The sequence below is a fragment of the Natator depressus genome, chromosome 2 (assembly GCF_965152275.1).
Source record: "Natator depressus isolate rNatDep1 chromosome 2, rNatDep2.hap1, whole genome shotgun sequence".
Taxonomy (NCBI): domain Eukaryota; kingdom Metazoa; phylum Chordata; order Testudines; family Cheloniidae; genus Natator; species Natator depressus.
In genome coordinates, this window is record NC_134235.1 from 144,021,436 (window position 1) to 144,043,331 (window position 21,896).

The window sequence follows — 21,896 nt, forward strand, 5'->3', positions numbered from 1 at the left end:
CACCACAGAGGGGGACTGACAGCTTCTGCCACTGCTGGGTGGGGGAGGGAAACAGCTTCAACCCCAGCTCCAGTCGCTGGGGGTAGGGGGACAGTTCCAGCCTCAGCTGCTCACTGATCTGGCCCTGGCCACAGGAGGGTGACAGCCTCAGCCACTGGTGTGGACAGCTCGGCGGTAGCCATTGGGGGAATGGGGACAGTTCCAACCCTTGGGGCTGACAGCTCCAGCTCTGGCCCCGCCCCAACTGCTGACAGCTGCGGCCCAAGCTGTGGGGTGGGGACAGCTGCAGCCACTGGAGGGAGTGGGGGGGGAACAGCTCCAGTCTCAGCCACTGTGGGGTCAGGGACAGCTCTGGCCCTGGCTGCTGATAGATCCAGCCCCAGCCACTGGCAGCGCCTCACCCCATCAATAGGACAGTGTGCATTGCTGCTGTTGCTCCAGCAGTAGTAACAGATTGGACTTAAAATGCTTGTCTGTTTAGGGGTTCTTTTTACTACATTTATTTATTTATCCGCATGCTGCCAAAATTACCCTGGGAGACAAAAGCGAGAGAGAAGAAATGACATTTTGTAACTGTTTATATTTTAGCAAACGTTGAACAGAAGTTCCAGGGAGAGAGAAAAGGCACTCATTTAGCCCCTTCCCAAATATCAAAGGCCTGCTGCAAGCAAAGAAAAGGTCATAAGGATCTCTTATAACGGAAAGTGTTAGGCAAACTAAATAAAGGGGACACTACCAGCTCCCGCTCTAATATATGAATTAAGAATGAACTTATTTGATTTTCTTCCTCATTTGAAGAGAAATGTCTCATAACAGTTACCTGTTCAACTACTATGGCATTTTGCAGCGATGTAGTCTCTTGCAGATGGGACACAAATAATCTCATATGGGACATAAAATCCTTGAAAGTAGAAACCTGTATACCAAGAGTAAAGAAATGATAAAATTCAGCAAAAGATGTTTTAGTTAACAACAGTAATCAATAATCCTTGCAAGGTGGGGAAAATACCAAAGAAACCCATCACAGTAGCATTTAACTTCAAGAAGGGGAAACTACAAATAAAAAAGGAAGCTAGTTAAATGGAAATTAAATGGAACAGGCATGAGAGTGAAATGCCTGCAAACTGCATGGATATGTTTTAAAAACACCATTATAGAGGCTCAAACTAAATTTATACCTCAAAATAAAAAGAAAAACAGTAAAGGACCAAAAAAAAAAAAAAAAAAGCCACAATGGCTAAACAACAGAGTAAAAGAGGAGGTTAGAAACAAAAAAAGGCATCCTTTTAAAATTGGAAGTCAAATCCTATTGAAGAAAACAGAAAGGTGCATAAATTCTGGCAAGTCAAGTGTAAAAGTATAATTAGGCAGGCTAAAAAAAATTTGAAGAGCAACTAGTAAAAGATAAAAAAATTTTGCTGTTCATTTTTGTAAGTATAAGAGAAGCAGGAAACCTGCCAGTCAGTGGGGCCATGAGACAATTGAGGTTCTAAAGTTGGACTCAAGGAAGATAAGGCCGTTGCAGAAAAGCTAAAGAGGTTTTTCGCATTGGTCTTCACTGTGAAAGATGTAGGCAGATTCCGAAACCTGACCCATTTTTTTCAGGTGACAAATTTGAGGAACTATCCAAGACTAAGGTGTTAATAGAGAAGATTTTGGAACAAACTGATAAATTAAACAGTAATAAGTCACCAGGACCAGATGGTGTTCATGCAAGAGTTCTGTAGGAACTCAAATGTGAAATTGCAGAACTACTAATTCTGTTATGTAACCTATTGCTTGAATCAGCTTCTGTACTGGATGACTGGAGAAGAGCTAATGTGATGGCAATTTTTAAAAATGGCTCCAGAGGCAATCCTGGCAATTATAGTTCGGTAAGGCTGACGTCAGTACCAGGCAAATTGGTTGACGCTATAATAAAGAACAGAATTATCAGATACATAGATGAACATGATTTGTTGGGGAAAAGTCAACATGGTTTTTGTAAAGGGAAATGTCTCACTAATCTATTAGAATTTCTTTGAGGGGGTCAACAAACCTGTGGACAAGCGTGATCCAGTTGATATATGGAATTTCAGAAAGCCTTTGACAAGGTCCCTCACCAAAGGCTCTTAAGCAAAATAAGCAGTCATGGGATAAGAGAGAAGGTTCTCTTGTGGATCAGTAACTGGTTAAAAGACTAGAAACAAAAGAGTAGGAATAAATGGTTAGTTTTCACAGTGGAAAGAAGTAAATAGCGAGGTCCCTACAAGGGTCCATACTGGGACCAGTGCTGTTCACCCTATTCATAAACAATCTGGCAAAAAGTGGTAAACAGTGAGGTGGCCAGGTCTGCAGATGATACAAAATTACTCAAGATCCAAAGCTGACTGCAAAAGAATCTCACAAATCTGAGTCACTAGGCAATAAAATGGCAGATAAAATTCGATACTGATAAATGCAAAGTGATGCACATTGGAAAACATAATCCCAACTGTACATACAAAACGATGCAGTCTAAATTAGTTGTTAGCACTCAAGAAAGAGATCTTGAAGTTTTCTTCGATAGTTCTCAGAAAACATCTGCTCAATGTGCAGCAGAAGTCAAAAAAAGGTAACAATGTGAGGAACCATTAGAAAAGGGACAGAGAATATGACAGAAAATATCATAATACCACTATATAAAACCATGGTATGCTCACACCTTGAATACTGCATGTCGTTCTCCTCGCTCCATCTCAAAAAATATATATTAGAATTGGAAAAGGTATAAAGAACAGCAACAAAAATGATTCGGGGTATGGAACAGCTTCCATATGAGGAGAGATTAATAAGATTGGGACTGTTCAGCTTGGAAAAGAGATGATTTAAGATGGGGGGGGGGGATATGACTGAAGTCTATACAATCATGAATGGGATGGAAAAAATGAATAAGAAAGTGTTATTTACCCCTTCAAACAACACAAAAATACACAAACAACATAAAAACACAAAAAAATGGTCACCCAATTAAATTAGTAGGCATCAGGTTTAAAGCGAAGAAAAGGAAGTACTTCTTCACACAATGCACATCAACCCATGGAACCTGTTGCCAGGGGATGTTGTGAAGGCCAAAAGTACAACTGGGTTCAAAAAAGAATTAGGTAAGTTCATTGAGAACAGGTCCATCAGTGGCTATTAGCGAAGATGGTCAGGGATGCAACCCCATGTTCTGGGTGTCCCTAACACTCTCACAGCCAGAAGCTGGGACTAGATGACAAGTGATGGATCATTTGATAATTGCCCTGTTCTGTTCATTCCCTCTGCAGCATCCAGCACCGGCCACTGTTGGAAGACAGAATATTGAGCTAAATGGACCAATGGCATGACCCAGCATGGCTATTCTTATGTTCAGTGGGCCTAATTCTGTTGTGCTACATTCCAACCCATTAACTTAACAGTCATTAAAACAATGGAAACTCAGAATGTCAGCCCAGATACAGTTTTCATATCACAAAGCAGAGAGTTGTTTAACACACAGCATAAGTCCTTTGTTACCACAATCTTGCATCATACTGTGACAGGCTGCAAGGGCAACAACAGCTACCTAGTAAAGAGGTAGCTCAGACTTTCCTTTACTACTCACCTTGCAAAGGTGATCGGGGGAAGAAGACAGAAGAATAGCTGTTGGGAAGCTTGGGGGAACAGGCCTTGTCTCTTCCAGCAAGTTTCCCATATAAACTGTGGTTGTAGGTTTTGTTTTTTTAAGAATGTCCATGTATGTGGTAACTAGATAATTAAGCTAAGGCTTGTTAATTAAAAAAGGATTAAACAGATATGTCCCAATACAGAAAAATGTTAATAGCAAGAATAAGAAATTAACTAGTCATACGTGTCTTCTATAGTATTTTCTGATTTGTCCATTCATGGTAATCTTGATCACTGCATAACGCCGTATGCAGTAGACTGTTCTTTTCTCAGGATCTAGGATTTGTGAGACCACTTCCACAAGTTTATTATGAGGAATAGTATCATAAGCCCCAGTGACATCAGCCTGAGATAGAAAAAAAAAATAAAAAAAATCCCATATTATGCTACTGTAAATACCAAGGCTTTGGAGCTGTGCTCTGGCTCTGCTCCAGCTCCAGGCAAAAACCTGCAGCTCCACGCTCCAGCTCCGGGCTCGTACACATAACAACAAAGCTAAGGTAAAAGGACAAAATTGCACAGAATGTATTAGGCCGGAGGAGGCCTGTTGGGCCAGTTAGTCCAATTCAGTGACAAAAATGAAAGACTACTCTGTGTTCTTTATGTTGGATAATCTATTCCCATATTCGGACAAGTGGGGATATCCAAACCATCAGCTTTAACTGAATTTAAGCTGTTATTATAAGGGGAGCGATAGCGGTCCCTATATTTAGGTTGCCCAATACCTTCTGTTATTAAAAAAAATAGTATCGGACCATAAAAATAGAAATTGGCATATTGTGAGTGCCTAAGGAGCAGAATTAAGATTTAAAATGAAACCTTAAATCTAACATTTCTGAACTTTCCAGTGCTTGACTCTGCATTCTAAATAACTTTAATGAAATCATTTTTGTATGTGTTTTTACAAAAAGTTTCTATGCATTATGACCATGAAGATGACCTATCTAATGTCTTCCTGAATTTGCAAACAGATAGCTGCTGTGCACCTACCACTGTTCATGGATTTGTCAAATAAAGGCAAAGTAAAGTTAAGTGTCAGGTCAGTTTTACTAGCAGTGATGCTGCTTGGAAAAGCAATGAGAAGTACCGGAAGCAAACAACAGAAGCATTCACAAGAGAGGACTGCCGAAAATTGAGGTTAGGGAAGCAATAGAGGAGCCTAATCCCACTGGATCGTTCAGAAATGAACCTCACCTTGGTTATCAATGTAAGACCTTCAATGCTAAAAGCATCAGCCTCTTCCACTTGAACTGAAGTAGTAACTCCCTTAATTATTTAATCTCTTAAGTGGACCACCCACAAGAAAGGAGACAACGACACACATTGGGTTACATTTGTAGCAGCCAGAGACTATGGGGTGAGCTTGGGTGTTGCACCTCCAGCAGAAAAAGGAGGCTCGGCAGAAGAGGAAGGCTCCAAATTTATCCAGAAAGATTTACTAGTTGGAGGAAGACCAAAAAAAAAAAAAAAAAAAAAAGCAGCCTCTGAAATAGGGTCAGGTACAGAAGACGAGGTACAAATATTATAGAAAAGAAATGAAACACTCCACTCACTGGGAAAGAATCAGCATTATGGAAACAGAAAAATCCAGTGAAAGCAGCTCCCTGTGCAGCATTAAGAACATCAGCTGTTGCTGAAAAACAACTGTACGCTCGGCTCATGGCTAGTAGAAAAGCTTACCTTTAAAGAGACAGCTCAAAGAAAAAAAGTGGTCCTAAATAATATTAAAAAAAATAATAAAAGCCTTCATTATTTCAGCAAGATCAGTTTGAACAATGGAGAAAAAAAATAATGGAAACATACCTTCACATAGTAGAAACGAGGTATTTTATCATTTGATTCAAGAACTTCAGAAACAAACTTCCTCCATATTTTATATATATCATCTTTCCCAAACACTGAGGAGCCTAGGAGACTGGTGTTTTCGGTTCGTTCATAATTCAGAACACTAAATAGATTTTTAAGTTGAGTGTTGAAATAATGAACCTATGGGAAACCAAAAGCCAAACTTAAAATGTTATATTTCATGTTCAGTATGTAGATTTTGCTTACAAAAAAAATAAGCACCCAGGGCTCTAATAATTACTGAAATCACAGAGTGTTAAAAAAAGGCAAATAGACAAAGTTGACTCATATCTTTACTATATTTTCTTTAGTAAGTTGCACTACACAAAAAGCCTTCAATTAAAAAAAAAAAGTCAGTCACAGAAACCACCTCAAAGCTTCTATTCCTGTTGTAAACAATTTTACATTACGTAACTATCCTGCAGCCAATCTGAGCTGTACACAACTCCCTCTGAAACCAACAAACAACATCCAAGAGTTGTCAGAGCTGGCTGCTCAAGATGAAGAAGACCGCAAAATTGCCCCATTGGGATTCCCATCTCTTGCTCGCCCCAGCAGAATCCTCCCAAGTTTGTACAGACTGCAGAGTTCTCACCCTCTCAATGTTATATGTTAATCATGACAAAGGTGTACAGAAATTTGTAATTTCTGAAGTTTTCTGGTGTTTCGGAGCCTGTTTTTACACTGAAAATTCAATTATAGATTTAAATAAAAAGCTGTGAAAACTCAAGCAGATTAGATTTTATTTCTTTACTATAACAATTCTACTGTATCTGATTTTACTTTAATGGTTTACATAATAAAATTAGCAATTATTTTTAACAAAATTACTGGCTAATTTATTTCTCCAACTTTTTTTTTTTTAAGTGTCCTTGGTTAATGGTGAAAGTCACACTCTGTCACTAATCACATCCAGACAATGACCATAAAAGCCCCACATTTAAAAAAAAAACAGTTTGCACCTGCAAAATCTGCTCCTTAAGTTGTACTGCTGGTGTAATACTAGGTATCTGAACCTCAAGTTTCCCCATTATAGGTAGAGAAAAGGTACAAATTATACACAGAAAAGGGATACTGGGTCACGTACTTCTTGTGCAGAATAGGTTGCATGGCTGCTACTAGCAGATCAGGCATCTGTCTCAGATACAGACAGACTACAGAGATTACTTCTCAGAGACACTTACCAGATGTGTTCACTATAAGATTCTTTAATGCTCTGCCAAGTATGGCTAAGGTTAGTTTAAATAAGGCATTTTTATGTGGTTGACCACTATAATACAGTTTAGCATTCCATTACCTCTTACTCTTTAAAGTTCTACATTCCTACCATTTACAAATATACACTATCACACTATCTTTGAACTTCAGTAAGTATCAGTCTGTTAACTGTCTCTGAATCATACTGGTTTTCTAATTACATGGCCGCAACGCATAATGGCTTGGTCATCTGACTGTCCATTAGTTGCAACAACTGGTTATGGTCAGTTTGGAATCCTTGAGTCTTCTTAATCTGCATATCCACCATCTACAGAGTCTTTTCTTTGATTATTCCTGAAGTTGTCAATGGTTTCTCTTGAACCTCCACTGTAAGTCTTGATCACATATGCTCTGGGCCCTGAATTTTTTCTTTACGAAGCTGGAGTTGTCCATCCTCCTTGTCCATCCAATTTGTATGGTTCAGCATTGTCTGCTAAACTAATTTTTACAGGATCTCCTTTCAAACATCCAACAACATCAAATCCTCTTTTGAATTCTTCCACCTTTCTTACTAGGCCCATCACGGCTGCTATGCTGTGGCCAAGAACATTGTTGGTCTTTGATCATATGTACTGCTATCAGTCATCCGGGCAGGTCCTGGATAACTGGAAAAAGGCTAATGTAGTGCCCATTTTTTAAAAAAGGGAAGGAGGAGGATTCGGAGGACTACAGGCCAGTCAGCCTCACCTCAGTCCCTGGAAAAATCATGGAGCAGGTCCTCAAGGAATCAATTTTGAAGCACTTAGAGGAGAGGAAAGTGATCAGGAACAGTCAGCATAAATTTACCAATGGCAAGACATTCCTAACTAACCTAATTGCCTACTATGATGAGATAACTGGCTCTGTGGATGAGGGGAAAGCAGTGGATGTGTTATTCCTTGACTTTAGCAAAGCTTTTGATATGGTATCCCACAGTATTCTTGCCAGCAAGTTAAAGAAGTATGGGCTGGATGAATGGACTATAAGGTGGATAGAAAGCTGGCTAGATCATCGGTCTCAACGGGTAGTGACCAATGGCTCCATATCTAGTTGGCAGCCGGTTTCAAGTGGAATGCCCCAAGGGTCAGTCCTGGGGCCGGTTTTGTTCAATATCTTCATTAATGATCTGGAGGATGGTGTGGATTGGACCCTCAGCAAGTTTGCAGATGACACTAAACTGGGAGCGGTGGTAGATACGCTGGAGGGTAGGGATAGGATACAGAGGGACCTAGACAAATGAGAGGATTGGGCCAAAAGAAATCTGATGAGGTTCAATAAGGACAAGTGCAGAGTCCTGCACTTAGAATGGAAGAATCCCATGCACTGCTACAGACTAGTGACCAAGTGGCTAGGCAGCAGATGACAGAACAAGGAGTAATGGTCTCAAGTTGCAGTGGGGGAGGTTTAGGTTGGATATTAGGAAAACCTTTTTCAGTAGGAGGGTGGTGAAGCACTGGAATGGGTTACCTAGGGAAGTGGTGAAATCTCCTTCCTTAGAGGTTTTTAAGGTCAGGCTTGACAAGGCCCTGGTTGGGATGATTTAGTTGGGGATTGTTCCTGCTTTGAGCAGGGGGTCGGACTAGATGACCTCCTGAGGTCCCTTCCAACCCTGATATTCTATGATACTCTGAATGCAAAGCTTTTATCTTTGTAAGTTGTTTTTGTGGTGAACTGGCCCATGCAGTTCAGAATACCTCCAGGGCTAATCAGAGCTGTTGCAGATGACTCTAGCTCTTGGAGGCATTTAAGGCAATTGTAAGCCCCTTCTGAGATGACTGCAACAAGTCAATAGTCTTGTCATAGATATTCAATTTCACTCTCCAAGCAAGTTTTGTGTAGTCACAAGTGATAGACCCCAGAGTTTTATAATGACTTGTAGCCTTCCTGCTGTTTAGAGCTTCTAAGCTAGTTTCAGGTTTTTCAAGTTGCTCCTGCCTTTTCTTCTGCTGTTTGAATAGTTCAGACTGCTTTGCTTTCTGTATAGCTGTGGATATGGTTAAGTCTGCCTTCAGTAGTAGCTGCTGTGAAAAATTTTTATCTGTTAACCCAATAACCTGATATTTTCAGGTTTTCAAGTTCCAAAAATCTCAGGTTTCAGCTGTTCAACATTTTCCCCTGGTTCTTGAATTCTCTGTTGAAAACATAGTCTTTCATAAACCACATTTCTCAGAGGTATAATGTATGCATCAAACATAGCCAGAACCGTTTCACAGTCTCTTTTGTGAATGTATTCAGTAAAGTCAAATGATTTAAAGAAATGCTCTGCTTCTTGCCCACAGCATAAATTAAAGATGATACTTGTTACCTTGTTTGCAATGCGAAATCTTGCAAAATACTGCTTCCAGTCTACCTATTGTGAAGGTCTGTTACAGCTGAAGTTCTCTGGGTCACTGAAGAGTGGCATGTTGATGAGATCCTGCAACCTTTGTTCCTTCTGTATCTGTTCTCTTCTGGCACAAGTTGAGTAGGTTGCAGGACTGCTACTAGCATTTCAGGCTTCAGTATCAGATATAGACTGACTACAGAGCATCCTTCTCAGAGAGATATACACCAGATGTGTTCACTATAAGATCCTTTAATGCTCTGCTAGGTATGGCTAAGGTTAGCTTAAATAACAATTTTACACATAGCACCACCTAGTGGCTGACAAGTACAATGCAGTTTAACATTCCATTACAGGTGTTCTCAAACTGGGGGTCAGGACCCCTCAGGTCGTCACGAGGTTATTACATGGGGTGTCGCGAGTTGTCAGCCTCTACCCCAAACCGGGCTTTGCCTCCAGCATTTATAATGGTGTTAAATATATTAAAAAATGTTTTTAATTTATAAGCGGGGGGGGGGGGGGTCACACTCAGAGGCTTGCTATGTGAAAGGGGTCACCAGTACAAAAGTTTGAGAACCACTGCGTTACATACTGGTCCTCAATCCTAGGTGGGGAAAATCCACACACACGCACATACACTTACTTCAAAGTTTTTAAATAGGTTTGTTAAAAAAATTAAGCTGGTTGAAAATTTTCAAAATATTTTTGATCAACTTAAAAGAGCCAAAGATTTTTGAAAATTCAAAATGTTCTCCTGCAATTTGGTCTGTTGCTGCACAAGCCAAGTTCTGTACTGCAGAACCATCAGAAAAGAGGGTGGATGACAGATCTAATCCAATTTGGTGAACATACCTGAAAATCTTAACGACTCAGATGGGATCTTTGAAAAGACTATCAACTTTCCCAAAAGACTCTGATCTATTAAGAGAGACCTCCACAGAAGTTTAAAAATTTGTTTCTTTTCTGACATTGTAACTGGAGTATGCAATTAGGGGAAAGGTGTCCTGATTCAAATGAAAAGATCACCTTGACCTTTTGAAAGGAGTCAGTATAGTTCCACATGATAAAATTCCTATTTCATTTGTTCCTTTTTTTTTTTTTTTAAAGAAATTAGGGAAAAACATAGCATGAAAAGCTACCTCAAAAGAAAGCTAAGGTTGCAAAGTTGAGCACTCAAGAGCTAGGAACTGCCTGGCCAATGTTAATTCAAACTGCTTGCACATATGTAATGAGTATTTGATTATACGATCACATACTATATTTTTCATGGGCCCCTGGACTCTTTCACTGCATAGAATGGATCTGCTGTGGGGATGAATCAGGGCTACATAGTGAATGAGGCTGGTGTCTGCAGGGCTCTGGCCTCATTTGTTTCTGAAGTTGGAAAGTGTGCAGTAAATAAGGCAGGAGATTTGCAGGAAAAGAAAGGATGATCTTGTGGTTTAGGAAGTTGAATGACACCCTGGGGAAACTATCCCTGCTTCTGCCCACAGAATTCTTGTATGTCACTGGGCAAGTCACTTAAATCAAATTTTTCATAAATGGCCATTAATTGTATCTCTCATTTCATGGGTGCCCAATTTGAGACACAAAGTGCCAGATTTGCAGAAATGATGAGCATTCACAACAGCATCCAAAGTCAATTGGAGCTGTATTTGGAACATATAAAGTATGATACAAATGTTAAATATTCTGAAGATTAGGCCCATCAATTTGGGAATCACAAATTACTTCAACAATTTTGGTCTTGATATTCTTCTGTGCCTTAATTCCACCATCTGTCAACTGGAGGTAGTATCCTCTCATTTTACCCAGGTATTGTGAATATTTGTGAAGCACTCTGATTCTATGATGAGAGCATCACAGAAAAACCCATAAGGAAATTATAAATTCAGAGTTTTCACTGCAGGATTTGGATTGTTTGCAGTAAATAGAGGATGGGACGATATACTGGACAATGAATATTAAAATAAATGTTGAATAACCATTCATTCAGTTAACACTAGTAAAACTATACACTGAATGAATCCAAGGCCGGGGGAAGGGGAGGGTGCATGGGGGGATTTGTATGTGATCTTGTAATTAAAAAGACGGTCATAATGCATATACATAGGGGGCCCAAAATAGGGTTGCAAGGTCAACCTTAGTTTTGGTATTTCCTGGCTTTTGAGAGCCTGAGTTTGCAATCTTATTTTAAAATTTATTTTATTTATATATTATAATATAAACACCTATCGACAACCCCCTTGGATATTAGTTACAATATGACAAAAAAGAACACAGGCAAATTCATTATAGAGTGACCTTCTTGTCTCTGCTTTTCCTGTTCAATGTTTTTGCTCCAACAACAGTGTTCACTTTTACTATAGGTCGCAACCCATTTGGTTTAGGGATGAACCGAAGTTTTGATGCCATAGGAACACATTTCTTCTGCTGTACTTTTTCAATTTCCTCTGCAGATAATGCACGAAGATGCACTTTGGCAAAATGGTTTCTAAAATAAAAACGGACATTAAGTTTAAAGGGACTTAAATGCAGTAAGTTGCATATGTTTTATCTTCTGAGTGAAGTATTCAGTATTATTCAGAAATAATCACATATATTCACTTATTTTACCAAAGGATAATCCAAGAAAACAGATTATGCTAAAAGCATTATTCAGAATAGAATTAAGGTTCCTGTCCACACAGACTTTGTCTCCTGAATATCAGCTGGAGATGATTCTTGTGCAAGAGAAAGAGCTATAAGAGGAGAGGGCAGATGCCCCAAATCATCTCTCCTTTGCTCTCTACCAACAACATCAACAACACTTGAAGAAGAAAAGAAATAGCACTGGACTGGGGGGGGGGGGGGGGGGATCCTGACTGAAGGATTCAACCAGTAAGGCTGTTGGAACTTGTGATGAGAGAGACCTTTGCTTTGAATTCACTCAGCTTGTTAAATTGGTGTTAGTTGCATTCTATCTTTTAGTTCTTGGTAACCAGTTCTGACTTCTATGCCTCATGACTTGTAATCACTGTAGTTAATAGATTTGTTTTATTGTTTTATCTAAACCAGTGTGTTTGGATTGAAGTGTGTGGGAAACTTCATCTGGAATAATAGGATTTGTGCACATCATTTTCTATTAATAAAATGACTGACTTTATATGAGTGTATACTGTCCAGAGGGGTGCTGGGCAGTACAAGGTGCACAATTCTGGAGGGAAGTCTGGGAATGGGAGTTTGCTCATGTCGGCCGGCTATAGCACTCTTACAACATAGCCGGGAGTGGTTTACATGCTGGAGGCTGTGTGTAATCAGACCATGAGCGGTTGTTCTCACAGCAAAGCAGTGTAAAAGGCATTCCAGCTTGGAGAATTGAGGGGGGACAGTTGTCCATGAGTCCAAATTGGGTAATGTCACACATAGGCATAAGGATCCACCTGCATGGATCAGATTTTAAGATGGGGCAACAGGGTGCAGAGTCCCATTCAAGTAAATGGGTCTGCGTGCAGGGGTCCACCCCTATGGATCACACTGCAGTGTTGCTAGTGTTTGTTTTATTTTATTTTTTGATAAATAAAACTTCCTGGTTTTAACAACTTTGGTACAGATTTTCTTTTCTAAACACAAAGTTGAAAACATTGTTAGTATTTATTAAGTTCAATATTTCATGTTATTTAGTTACGTTAGATGCTATTAATCGAATATAAAATAAATTAATATTTCATAATGTATTAAGTGTAAAAGCCTATGTGTTTGTGCACATTAAGGTTGCTAGTTTGAACCCAAGATATGATATGCCAAACAATGTTCATTATTATTATATAATATTTATAATGTGTTGTGGCCAGAAGATGCAACAATTGTGGACCTGTGTGATAATTGGGCCTATAAATTTGGCCTAATTGTGAACTCAAGCTGTGAGAAGCGAGTGAAAGTTAATGGAATGTTGCAATAATCTATAACAACAAACGTTGACAGGGAAAGGTGTAAAAAAGAAAGACTGAATTAGTCCAAACAGAAAGGCCTACTGATATATCTCAAGGACTCTCAAGATCTGGTCAACAAGGAAAGTGTGAAACTGGACCCAAATTGGTGTGTCAAAACCAAAGCCTAATTGGTGGACAAAATAATAAGCAGATGGACTATTATGTCCATCACTTCCTTTTGGGGTTGTTTAAAAAAGAAAAGAGGAAAAGACTTTGGGAGGAAAATACAGATGAATGGACAGAGGCTACTGGCGATGCTGGCTGACTGAAGAAGGGGAACGAGAGAGCTTCCCCATCATGGTTGCCACCTCATCTCTTGGGAACCTGGGCCTTCATTATCCTGATCCTGAGAGATATTCTATTAGAACAAGCCAGAAAGAGGGACCCAGCATCACCATCTCTACCTGCTCTGGCTGAAGCTCAACCACCACCTGAGACTCTCTCGCTTTTTCCCTCCAATACCCCTCCTCCCCCGCTTGTCCTTTTCCTGCCCTACCTTATTTAACCACTTTCCTATCCCACTTATTTTCTTCTTCTTTCTAATAAGCATCTGGATTAGCCAGCCAAGACTGCATATTTTGCAACACTGTAATAAGCCTGTGACCAGAAACAGAACAAGTAAAACAATGTCCTAAACAGCAATGCTGGTACAAGTTTGACAGGTCTTAGGAGAGCTGATAAGCCCATGTGCTTTGCCTGTGTTTTTCTAACAGTAAGGCTGCAAGTGCAAGTCAACACCAGAGACAAAAGCTGCATTTTCTATCTTTGCTGTTCTTTTCTCTCCCCTTCTGTGTGTTTGTCTTGTTTTGTCTTCTTAGGAAACAGGATCAGACTTTAACAGACAGCTCCAGCCCATCTGAACGAACTTCTTTTTTCCCCAAAAAGGGGTTACAACCTTTGGACAGGCCATCAAACAAGGGTGTTTCCTTCTAAAAACTCTCTTCAGCTAAAGGGAAGGAGAATGGGAACAAGGGATGTTGTTAAAATGAAAGCCTTAATATTTTGGATTTCAAATGCTTCATTGTTTTTTCATTTTTGTATCTTTAATAAAAGGTTAAAATGATTTTTAATTGGGTTTTTGCCCTGGTATTAAGCAGACTGAGATCTCTGTATACCAAATCCCAAACTTTCTTTAAAACTATTTAATGTTGGACAGTGACTGGATTATGTTAACATATACTCCATATACATTAATACAATATGCCTCACTGGGTCAGGTACTGTACCAACACATATGAAGACCTTATCAGTGTTAACTTGGCCAAGTTGTACATACTAACTAAATAGATTAGTGTACTGTAGTCTATAAGAACTAAACTGAAAGTTTGTATAAAATACAAATGTATTTGAATGAACATTGCCATTAGATCTTAAACTTTTGCATTTCCTCACCTTAGGGTTCAAAATTGTAAATTTAAATATTGCATTATCAAAGAACTTGAATGTGTGAAACAATTTTTTAAAAGATAAAAACAATATTGAGTTCTAGAATTACATTGTTTAAAAGCAAAAGCTATAGCATTTCCTATTTATGACATTATAAAAGGTGAAAAACCTAGCCGTGATACTATGTAATTCCACAAACCAGTACTATAGAATTATTATTTTTTTAAACATTCATTAAAGTGAATTTAGTAGCTTTTAACTTTGTCTTCCCAATCTTACTATGGGACTTTGACACTATCCATTTGTAACTTTTTAGTTTTTAGTTTTGAAGTTCATTTGTTTGAGTTACCCATGAGAAAGAGACATTTGTTTTAATTTAAACAGATTAAATACTTCTCTCATCCCCACACCCCACTTGGAGAACTCAAAAATGGTTGAAGCGATTTTAATCAGCTTCCCCACACAACAGTCACTTTTGAGCTGACAAAGCATGAACATCTCAAAATGAGTTTTAAGAAATTGAGTGAATGAAAATGGGATGGAGGGGCTAAGTTGTAACCTTAACTACTGCAAAATGGAAGGTTTCCATATTTTGTAAATGGTAGACTTTTATTAGAAATACCTCATTCCAATGTTCTGTAACTTGCTCCAAATTAGTTTTCGGTAGAAGAAAAGCATGTTCTTCTGGAACATGGTCTCGGTGATGTAGAAAAATGATCTGAGCAGCTGTACAATATAGGTATCCATCAGCCAGTATAGGAACTTGGCCAAAATTTCTTCACGGTAATGGTGTTCCAAAGCAGGAACAAAATGATCACCTACAAGAAGCAGAATTCAATTATATTCAGAATCTGTAATTCACGTTTCTAAAAGCCAACACACACACAAACACACACTATTTTTTAGGCTGAGTTTGGAAAAGGGAGCTAGAGAAACTGCCAAACAATTTTACAGTAACTGGTCCCCCAAGCAGCCTAAACCCCCATTTTTTTTTTTATTAGGCATACTTTAAGCTTGGCACATGTTAAATATAAAGATAAAAAGAATAGTTTGTAGTTACAAAATGCTACTCGACCGATATAAGTGTTGAAATGAACCATTCAGATCAGTGATAAATTTAGTGGTCCAGAGGAGAAATAATTATATCTAATTTACTTTCCCCACTCTCTACCCCTTGGCATGCAGACAAAACTCTTGCATGCACAGTGGCAAGATATTGTGAGGGAAAAGATTGAACTGGCCCTAAATTATTACAAAGAAGAGAGATATGAGCTATTAGCTCATGGACTGTTTTATAAGCAAATGATGAAAATTTTGAACCAGATTCTGAAATTAGTGGGGCTAACTGAGGAAAAGCACAATAGTTGTGCTTCCTAATAAACTTCTACACAGATTAATTACAGAGGTGGATTTTGTTTAAGATGGACATGATAAATAAATAAACCTTAATTGCTGCAGTCTGGATTTCAGTTGCAGTTATCTTTGCTTTATCAAACATTGTACTAAAAATATTCTGATGGCCCAACAAAGTGAGATCACTTCAGATCACTGTCATATTCAAACTGGATGGCATCTTTTTTGGTAATCATGCAATGGAAGCAACAAAAATACTGCCCTACAATGCAAGATTTATGGTGCACTGCCAGAAATATTTTCAAATTAAATGCAAAATCACACAATCTCAGGATTGGAAGGGACCTCAGGGGGTCATCTAGTCCAACCCCTTGCTCAAAGCAGGACCAATCCCCAATTTTTGCCCCAAATCCCTAAATGGCTCCCTCAAGGATTGAACTCACAACCCTGGGTTTAGCAGGCCAATGCTCAAACCACTGAGCTATCCCTCCCAACAAAATCAACATTAAACACAACACACTAACAGGACAACTAAAATAAGTCAAGAAGTGAAAGGGTACGATTCCTATAGAAATGTTAACTCAGCCATATCTCACATGGGTGATAATTTTGATTCCTGTTAAACATATTTCCAAACAATACATTTCATAAGAGAGTTACAGTTGAAACTCATTTTCCCCATCTGTAAAATGGGAATACAAGCATTTCCTTGTCCCCAGCCCCTTTATATATCTAGCCTGAAAGCTCTTTAGGACAGGGACTCTCTACAGCACCTAGCACAAAAGGACCTCAATCTTGGTGGAAATCTGCCATAGTTTAAATAAATAAAATAAAATGGTGTTTCAATGGATGTCAGGTAACATCACCAAAAAGCCCCACACTAAACGTTTGAAAAACTCTGAAAGTGAAGTTCTAGCATCCAGCCAATAAAATACACATATGCAAGTAACACATTTGGAAGTTATCTTTGCAACAGATAGTTCATTTTCTACATATGGGCCAACAGATATAAATCTGTTACCGTTATGGAACCAGCCTTTAGAGAAGGGATGGAAGACAGGAAAAAAAGATGCTGCTATTCATGGAGAAAAAAGGTTCTGATCTACCAAACTGCAAAGCATGCTTAAATTTTAAGCATATACCTAAGAGTTTTGCTGGATCAGGGCCAAAAACCAAGATCCTACTGGAGTTCCTAGGGAGCATATTCTCTGAAATACGAGTCAAAAAGATATTAGCTGAAATTTAAGAATTTGGGACACTAAAAATTTGTATCCAGAGATTTTGAAAATTCATTTTCTGATGCACCCAGAATTACTAACCAAAGTATTTGTGTTATGGTTGGACGCAGCATGACAAGTATCAAGATAATGAATGTCAAAAGATATTATTAAGTGTTGAAACAGCAATGGACTAGTTTAATCTCATATCTGTAAGACTGCCTTCTTGATTTTCACTAAACTTATAAAAATATATCCATGAATGAGATTCTATGAAATTTCAAGCAAAAAATTAGTTTGGGGGTATTTAGAGGGGTGAGGAGGGCGAAAAAAAAGTCAAACTTATAAAGATGGGTAGCTGGAGCTCCAACCTATGAAGGAACTAGCACTCCTCCCTAATAATTTTACTATTTCCATTTTACAATATATCCATGATCGTGTATTGGAGCTTCATTAACATTTCTGCAGGACCCTTAACTTTTTCATTTCCTTTCTCAAACACGTAAACTTCAGAGTGGTGTTACCATAGGTCTTCCATTTAAATTTCCTCTCTTAAATAAAGAGGAAAGGGAAAGGAATTTCCCATACTTAATAATGTTAGCCTTTAGTTCCTAGTTGGGCAATATCTACACTAGCAAGCCTATGCCAGCGTTGCCCCCTAATGTAGACATATTAAGTGATTTTTCAGTTCATAATAAATTTTAGAGCAAACCAGTTCCCCCAGACTTAACAGGGGGTGATCATTAATGAGGATCTGTATTCCATCTTTGAAATTTAAAAGTTCAGTCATTTGCTAGTTATCTGACCTGAGAAAAAAAGCACGACCTGGCAGCAAGAGAGGCCTGTGCCAGTTTGGGTCACATATATATGTTTCTAAATTACGTACTGTCATACAATACTGGACTATCTAGTTTGATATCCTGTCTCTAATATTGGCTGGTACCTGATGCTTGAGGGAAAGGACAGCATCCACCCCACAAAGGAAGTTTCCTCCAAATCAACGCCCACCCCCAGAACAGCTTAGTATAAAACTTATATCCTGCAGGATAAGGGTCTCTCTGAAGTTTTTTTGATATCAATAAGCTCAGTACTTCTAAAAATATTCTGCTGAACTCTTGGGAGTCATTTATATCTTTTGCCAGCAAATTCCAGAGTTTAACTCTGCATTTTGTAGAAGGGTATTTTCTTTTGCCAGTTTTAAATTTGTTACCTTTCAGTTTAATTGGATGTCCTCTCATAATTCATGAGTTCCCAGCTGCCCTTCTCTAGATCATTTATTATTTTCTATATCTCTGTCATATCCACTCTCTAAACTAAACAGTGGTTCTCTCCCCCCGGACACCTTCTACATATTTTGTTTTGAGTTAAGGTGACCAAAACTGAACAAAGTATTCATTACGAGAGTCATGCCATCCAATAAGCATTATTTCAGATCTATGGGATGGTTTAATTGGGGATCGGTCCTGCTTTGAGCAGAGGGTTGGATTAGATGACCTCCTGAGGTCCCTTCCAACCCTGATATTCTATGAAAACACAGTGAAGAAATTTAAGAAATCACCTTCAGGCAGGGACATGGAAAACGTATTTAAAGAGTGAAAGTTTCAAGCACATAGAAACAGGGAGTTATAAAGCAACCTGTCTAGCACTATCTCGGACCAGTTGGTATAATTTTTAGTCACAGGTATTTTTGGTAACAGTCATGGACAGGTCATGGGCAATAAACAAAAATTCACAGCCTGTGACCTATCCATGACTTATACTAAAAATACCTGTGATTAAATCTTGGGGGGGTGGAATTTTGCTGGAGAGGCGTGGGGAGCCGCTGCTGGAGGGTGGGGGGGGGCGCACCTGGGGCCAGCGGACCACAGCTGCTCCAGCCAGCCGCCCAAGGACCACCGCCTGGGGCCAGCGGACCATGGTTGCTCTGGGACTGCTGCTGGGGGCTGCCAGAGCAGCGGCTGGTGTGGCTGTCCCTGGGACTGCTCCAGCAGCAGCTGGTGAGGCTGTTCCTGGGGACCACCTAAGCAGCTGACCGCAGAGCCAGCTGCTTGGGCAACCCTGGGGGAAGCCACATTGGCCCCTGCAGAAGTCATGGAAAGTCATAGAATCCATGACTTCCGTGACCTCCAGGACAGACACAGAGCCCTAATAATAAGCAACCACACTAGCCTTTCAACACTGAAATTCAGTTCAAGTCCTCACTTGGGTTAAATCTGAACATTGGTCAGCTGCCTCCACTGTATAGTGCCTTATTTTAATATTACAATTAGTACCTTTGATCACACGAAGCCATGTACAGTCATTCACTCTCATCTTCCACATCAATTCCTGCAAAGAAAACCTGGCAAATTTTCCCAAGGCGATGAATGTTTTCACATTTTTTAAAAAGCGGCATTTGTTATAGCTAGAACCCCACAGTTCTTCTGGTACCACCAGGTCTAAACATTCCCGCACAAAAACATACACCTGCCAGTGGCTGCTGTGCTGTCTGAGAAGCTCCTTCAAGCCAGGGTCACAGAATTCTTTAGCATTTTGTCTTTCATTTTCTGTTTGCCCCAACACAAATTTCTCAGGGCTGCTTAAGATACCTAAATCGGTTGAAGTTCTTTTTGAAAGCAAACACGAACCATTTGGAACATCAGTGTAACCACCTTCTCTGCTATTGCTTGTCAAACATATAGGAGGCTCTTTCCCAACTTGACCTTCTGCTTCCCTATCAATCTGTACTCTGTCACAAGAAACTGACTGACAAATTGTGTCAGTTTTGCTTGAATTTGTCTCAGAAATCCACACAGGACAATTCTTTTTTAAAAGTACCAAATAGGGACACTTTGCATGATTCTTTAACAATTTTTGAAATACATCTCTCATCTGCCAATAGCGTTTGGGCAATCTCTTCTTTCTCCAGTTGTAACTTGGTATGTTTGCACTGCATTTTTGCGCCAACATTTTGCTGTTTAAGAATATCATTTCTACAAGCTGTTGTCCCCCTGCTTGGCTGCCCTTTAAGCGATTCAATAAAAATGATTTAGGAAAACATTCTCGGAAGCTCCCGGAAGAATACAAAAGACATTTCCTCCCAATGTACACTCTGGAACGTGAGATTTTATTGGATAGCTTCTTAGCTATATTAGTTGGGGAGCACTTAAGCCCTCTGTATTTTAAAAATTTATCTTCTGCTTTTTTCATTTGTACAGAACCAACCTGAAATTTACAGATATCTAGCTCTACTCCCTCTCTGCTGGAATTTGTTTTAGTATCAGTGCTAGATTTATAAAGTTTATTACACTGAACACGCAGCCTTAACGAATTCTCATCATCTGTCACAGATTTTTCCTTACTATCTTGAACTTCCTGCACTAAAGATGGTGCATCAGAAGTCTCTGCTCTACTCTCATTTTCTTGAGAAATGGTCTTTATTTTAATAAAGTTATTTACAGAAAATGATTCTACACATGAAAGAGACTGTGTATCATAAATGATGTCCAGAGTGAACTTGTTTTTATCTACATTAGATCCAAAGCTCCAAGCATCCTCTTCTCCCCTTAGGTTTATCTTCATCCTTTTAGCTGTAACTTCAAATTGATCCCTATCAAGCTTCCTTTTTGAAGGTGTGGCAGTAGCAACTGGATATAGGTTAGGTCCTCTGAGATTTTCCAGGTTTCCAGTGACCATTCTGACCTGTTTGTTTGTTTTAGAATTTTGCCCAACAGCTCCCTTAGCTGTGGCAGAATGCTCATAATCAGGTGCAGAGCCTTGTGTTTTATTATTCCTTTGACTTTTAGTGCTCAAGATATTAATTTCTGATCTTGGTTTCCATTTCCACCTGTTTGTCTTTGATAACTGACATTTTTTTTGCACGTAGTCAAACAGAATATTATGTCTACTTTTTGAATATCTTTGTTTTACAAACACTGTGGAAGGTGCTGCATTACTTGAAGTAAGCTCATACATAGGCTGCCCACATATTTGATAAGAGCAACTAGGTGGCACTAGCATAAAGATAGCACAGTGTTCCAATAAATACATCATAATATCATCCCCTATCCTGCTCAATAATGTTTCCCATAGCACACTCATCCGAAGAGTTTCTGTTGCAGTATTAGGTAGATAGCTGCATATATTTGAAGTAGACATAACCTGCGAATAGGAACTGTTTTCATCCAATAATGCATACCCAAATGCAAGGACATTTTTCTTCTTTTTTTCACAAAGTCTTTGAATGACTCTTATGACTACTTCACTCTCACTAGATAACTGAAGAGAGAGAGAGAAAAAAGTTAATTTTACATGTCAGACCCCCTTATAAACAACAGATACACCTTTTAATAAAAAGGTGTATGCCAGAGAATACAAAGCCCCACACTCTGGTTTTAGATTAAGACTTTTAAAAACAAGATTAAGGATTGTGCCACATCATGTCACATTTGAAAATTCCTACTCCAGGCTTTGACATATTGAAAGCTACAACTCTGAATTTAGGCAAGTCAGTAGCCTGTCAGTTCCCCTTATGTAAAACAGGCAAAATTCTCTCTTCCCCCCCACTCACTGTCTATCCTGTCTATTTAGATTGTAAATGCCAGACCCTAGAGGCTGTCTCTTACTGCTTGTCTGCACACAGCACCTAATACAGGGGTAGCCAACCTGAGCGTGAGAAGGAGCCAGAATTTACCAATGTACATTGCCAAAGAGCCAGAGTAATACGTCAGCAGCCCCCCCATCAGCTCCCCCGCCCCTGTTCCCAGCGCCCCCCACCCACCGGCAGCCCCACCGATCAATGCCGCCCCTTCCCTCCCTGCACCTCCCGATCAGCTGTTTCGGGGCCTGCAGGAGGCTCTGGGGGGAGGGGGGAAGAGTGAGGGCAGGGCATTCTCAGGGGAGGGCACGGGAAGGGGTGGA

At 39.4% G+C, this 21,896-nt stretch overlaps 1 protein-coding gene across 1 annotated transcript in view; it reads right to left on the reverse strand.

The window, feature by feature from the left end:
* The window catches only part of TERT (telomerase reverse transcriptase), a 125,313-nt gene that overhangs the window by 101,383 nt on the left and 2,034 nt on the right, over positions 1-21,896 (reverse strand). The window contains exons 2-7 of the mRNA XM_074945081.1: positions 19,271-21,254; positions 15,050-15,245; positions 11,375-11,564; positions 5,470-5,652; positions 3,851-4,012; positions 821-916 (exon numbers count right to left, since the gene is read on the reverse strand). Of these exons, the coding sequence (XP_074801182.1) occupies positions 821-916; positions 3,851-4,012; positions 5,470-5,652; positions 11,375-11,564; positions 15,050-15,245; positions 19,271-21,254 (2,811 nt within the window). The remainder of the gene's footprint in view (positions 1-820; positions 917-3,850; positions 4,013-5,469; positions 5,653-11,374; positions 11,565-15,049; positions 15,246-19,270; positions 21,255-21,896) is intronic.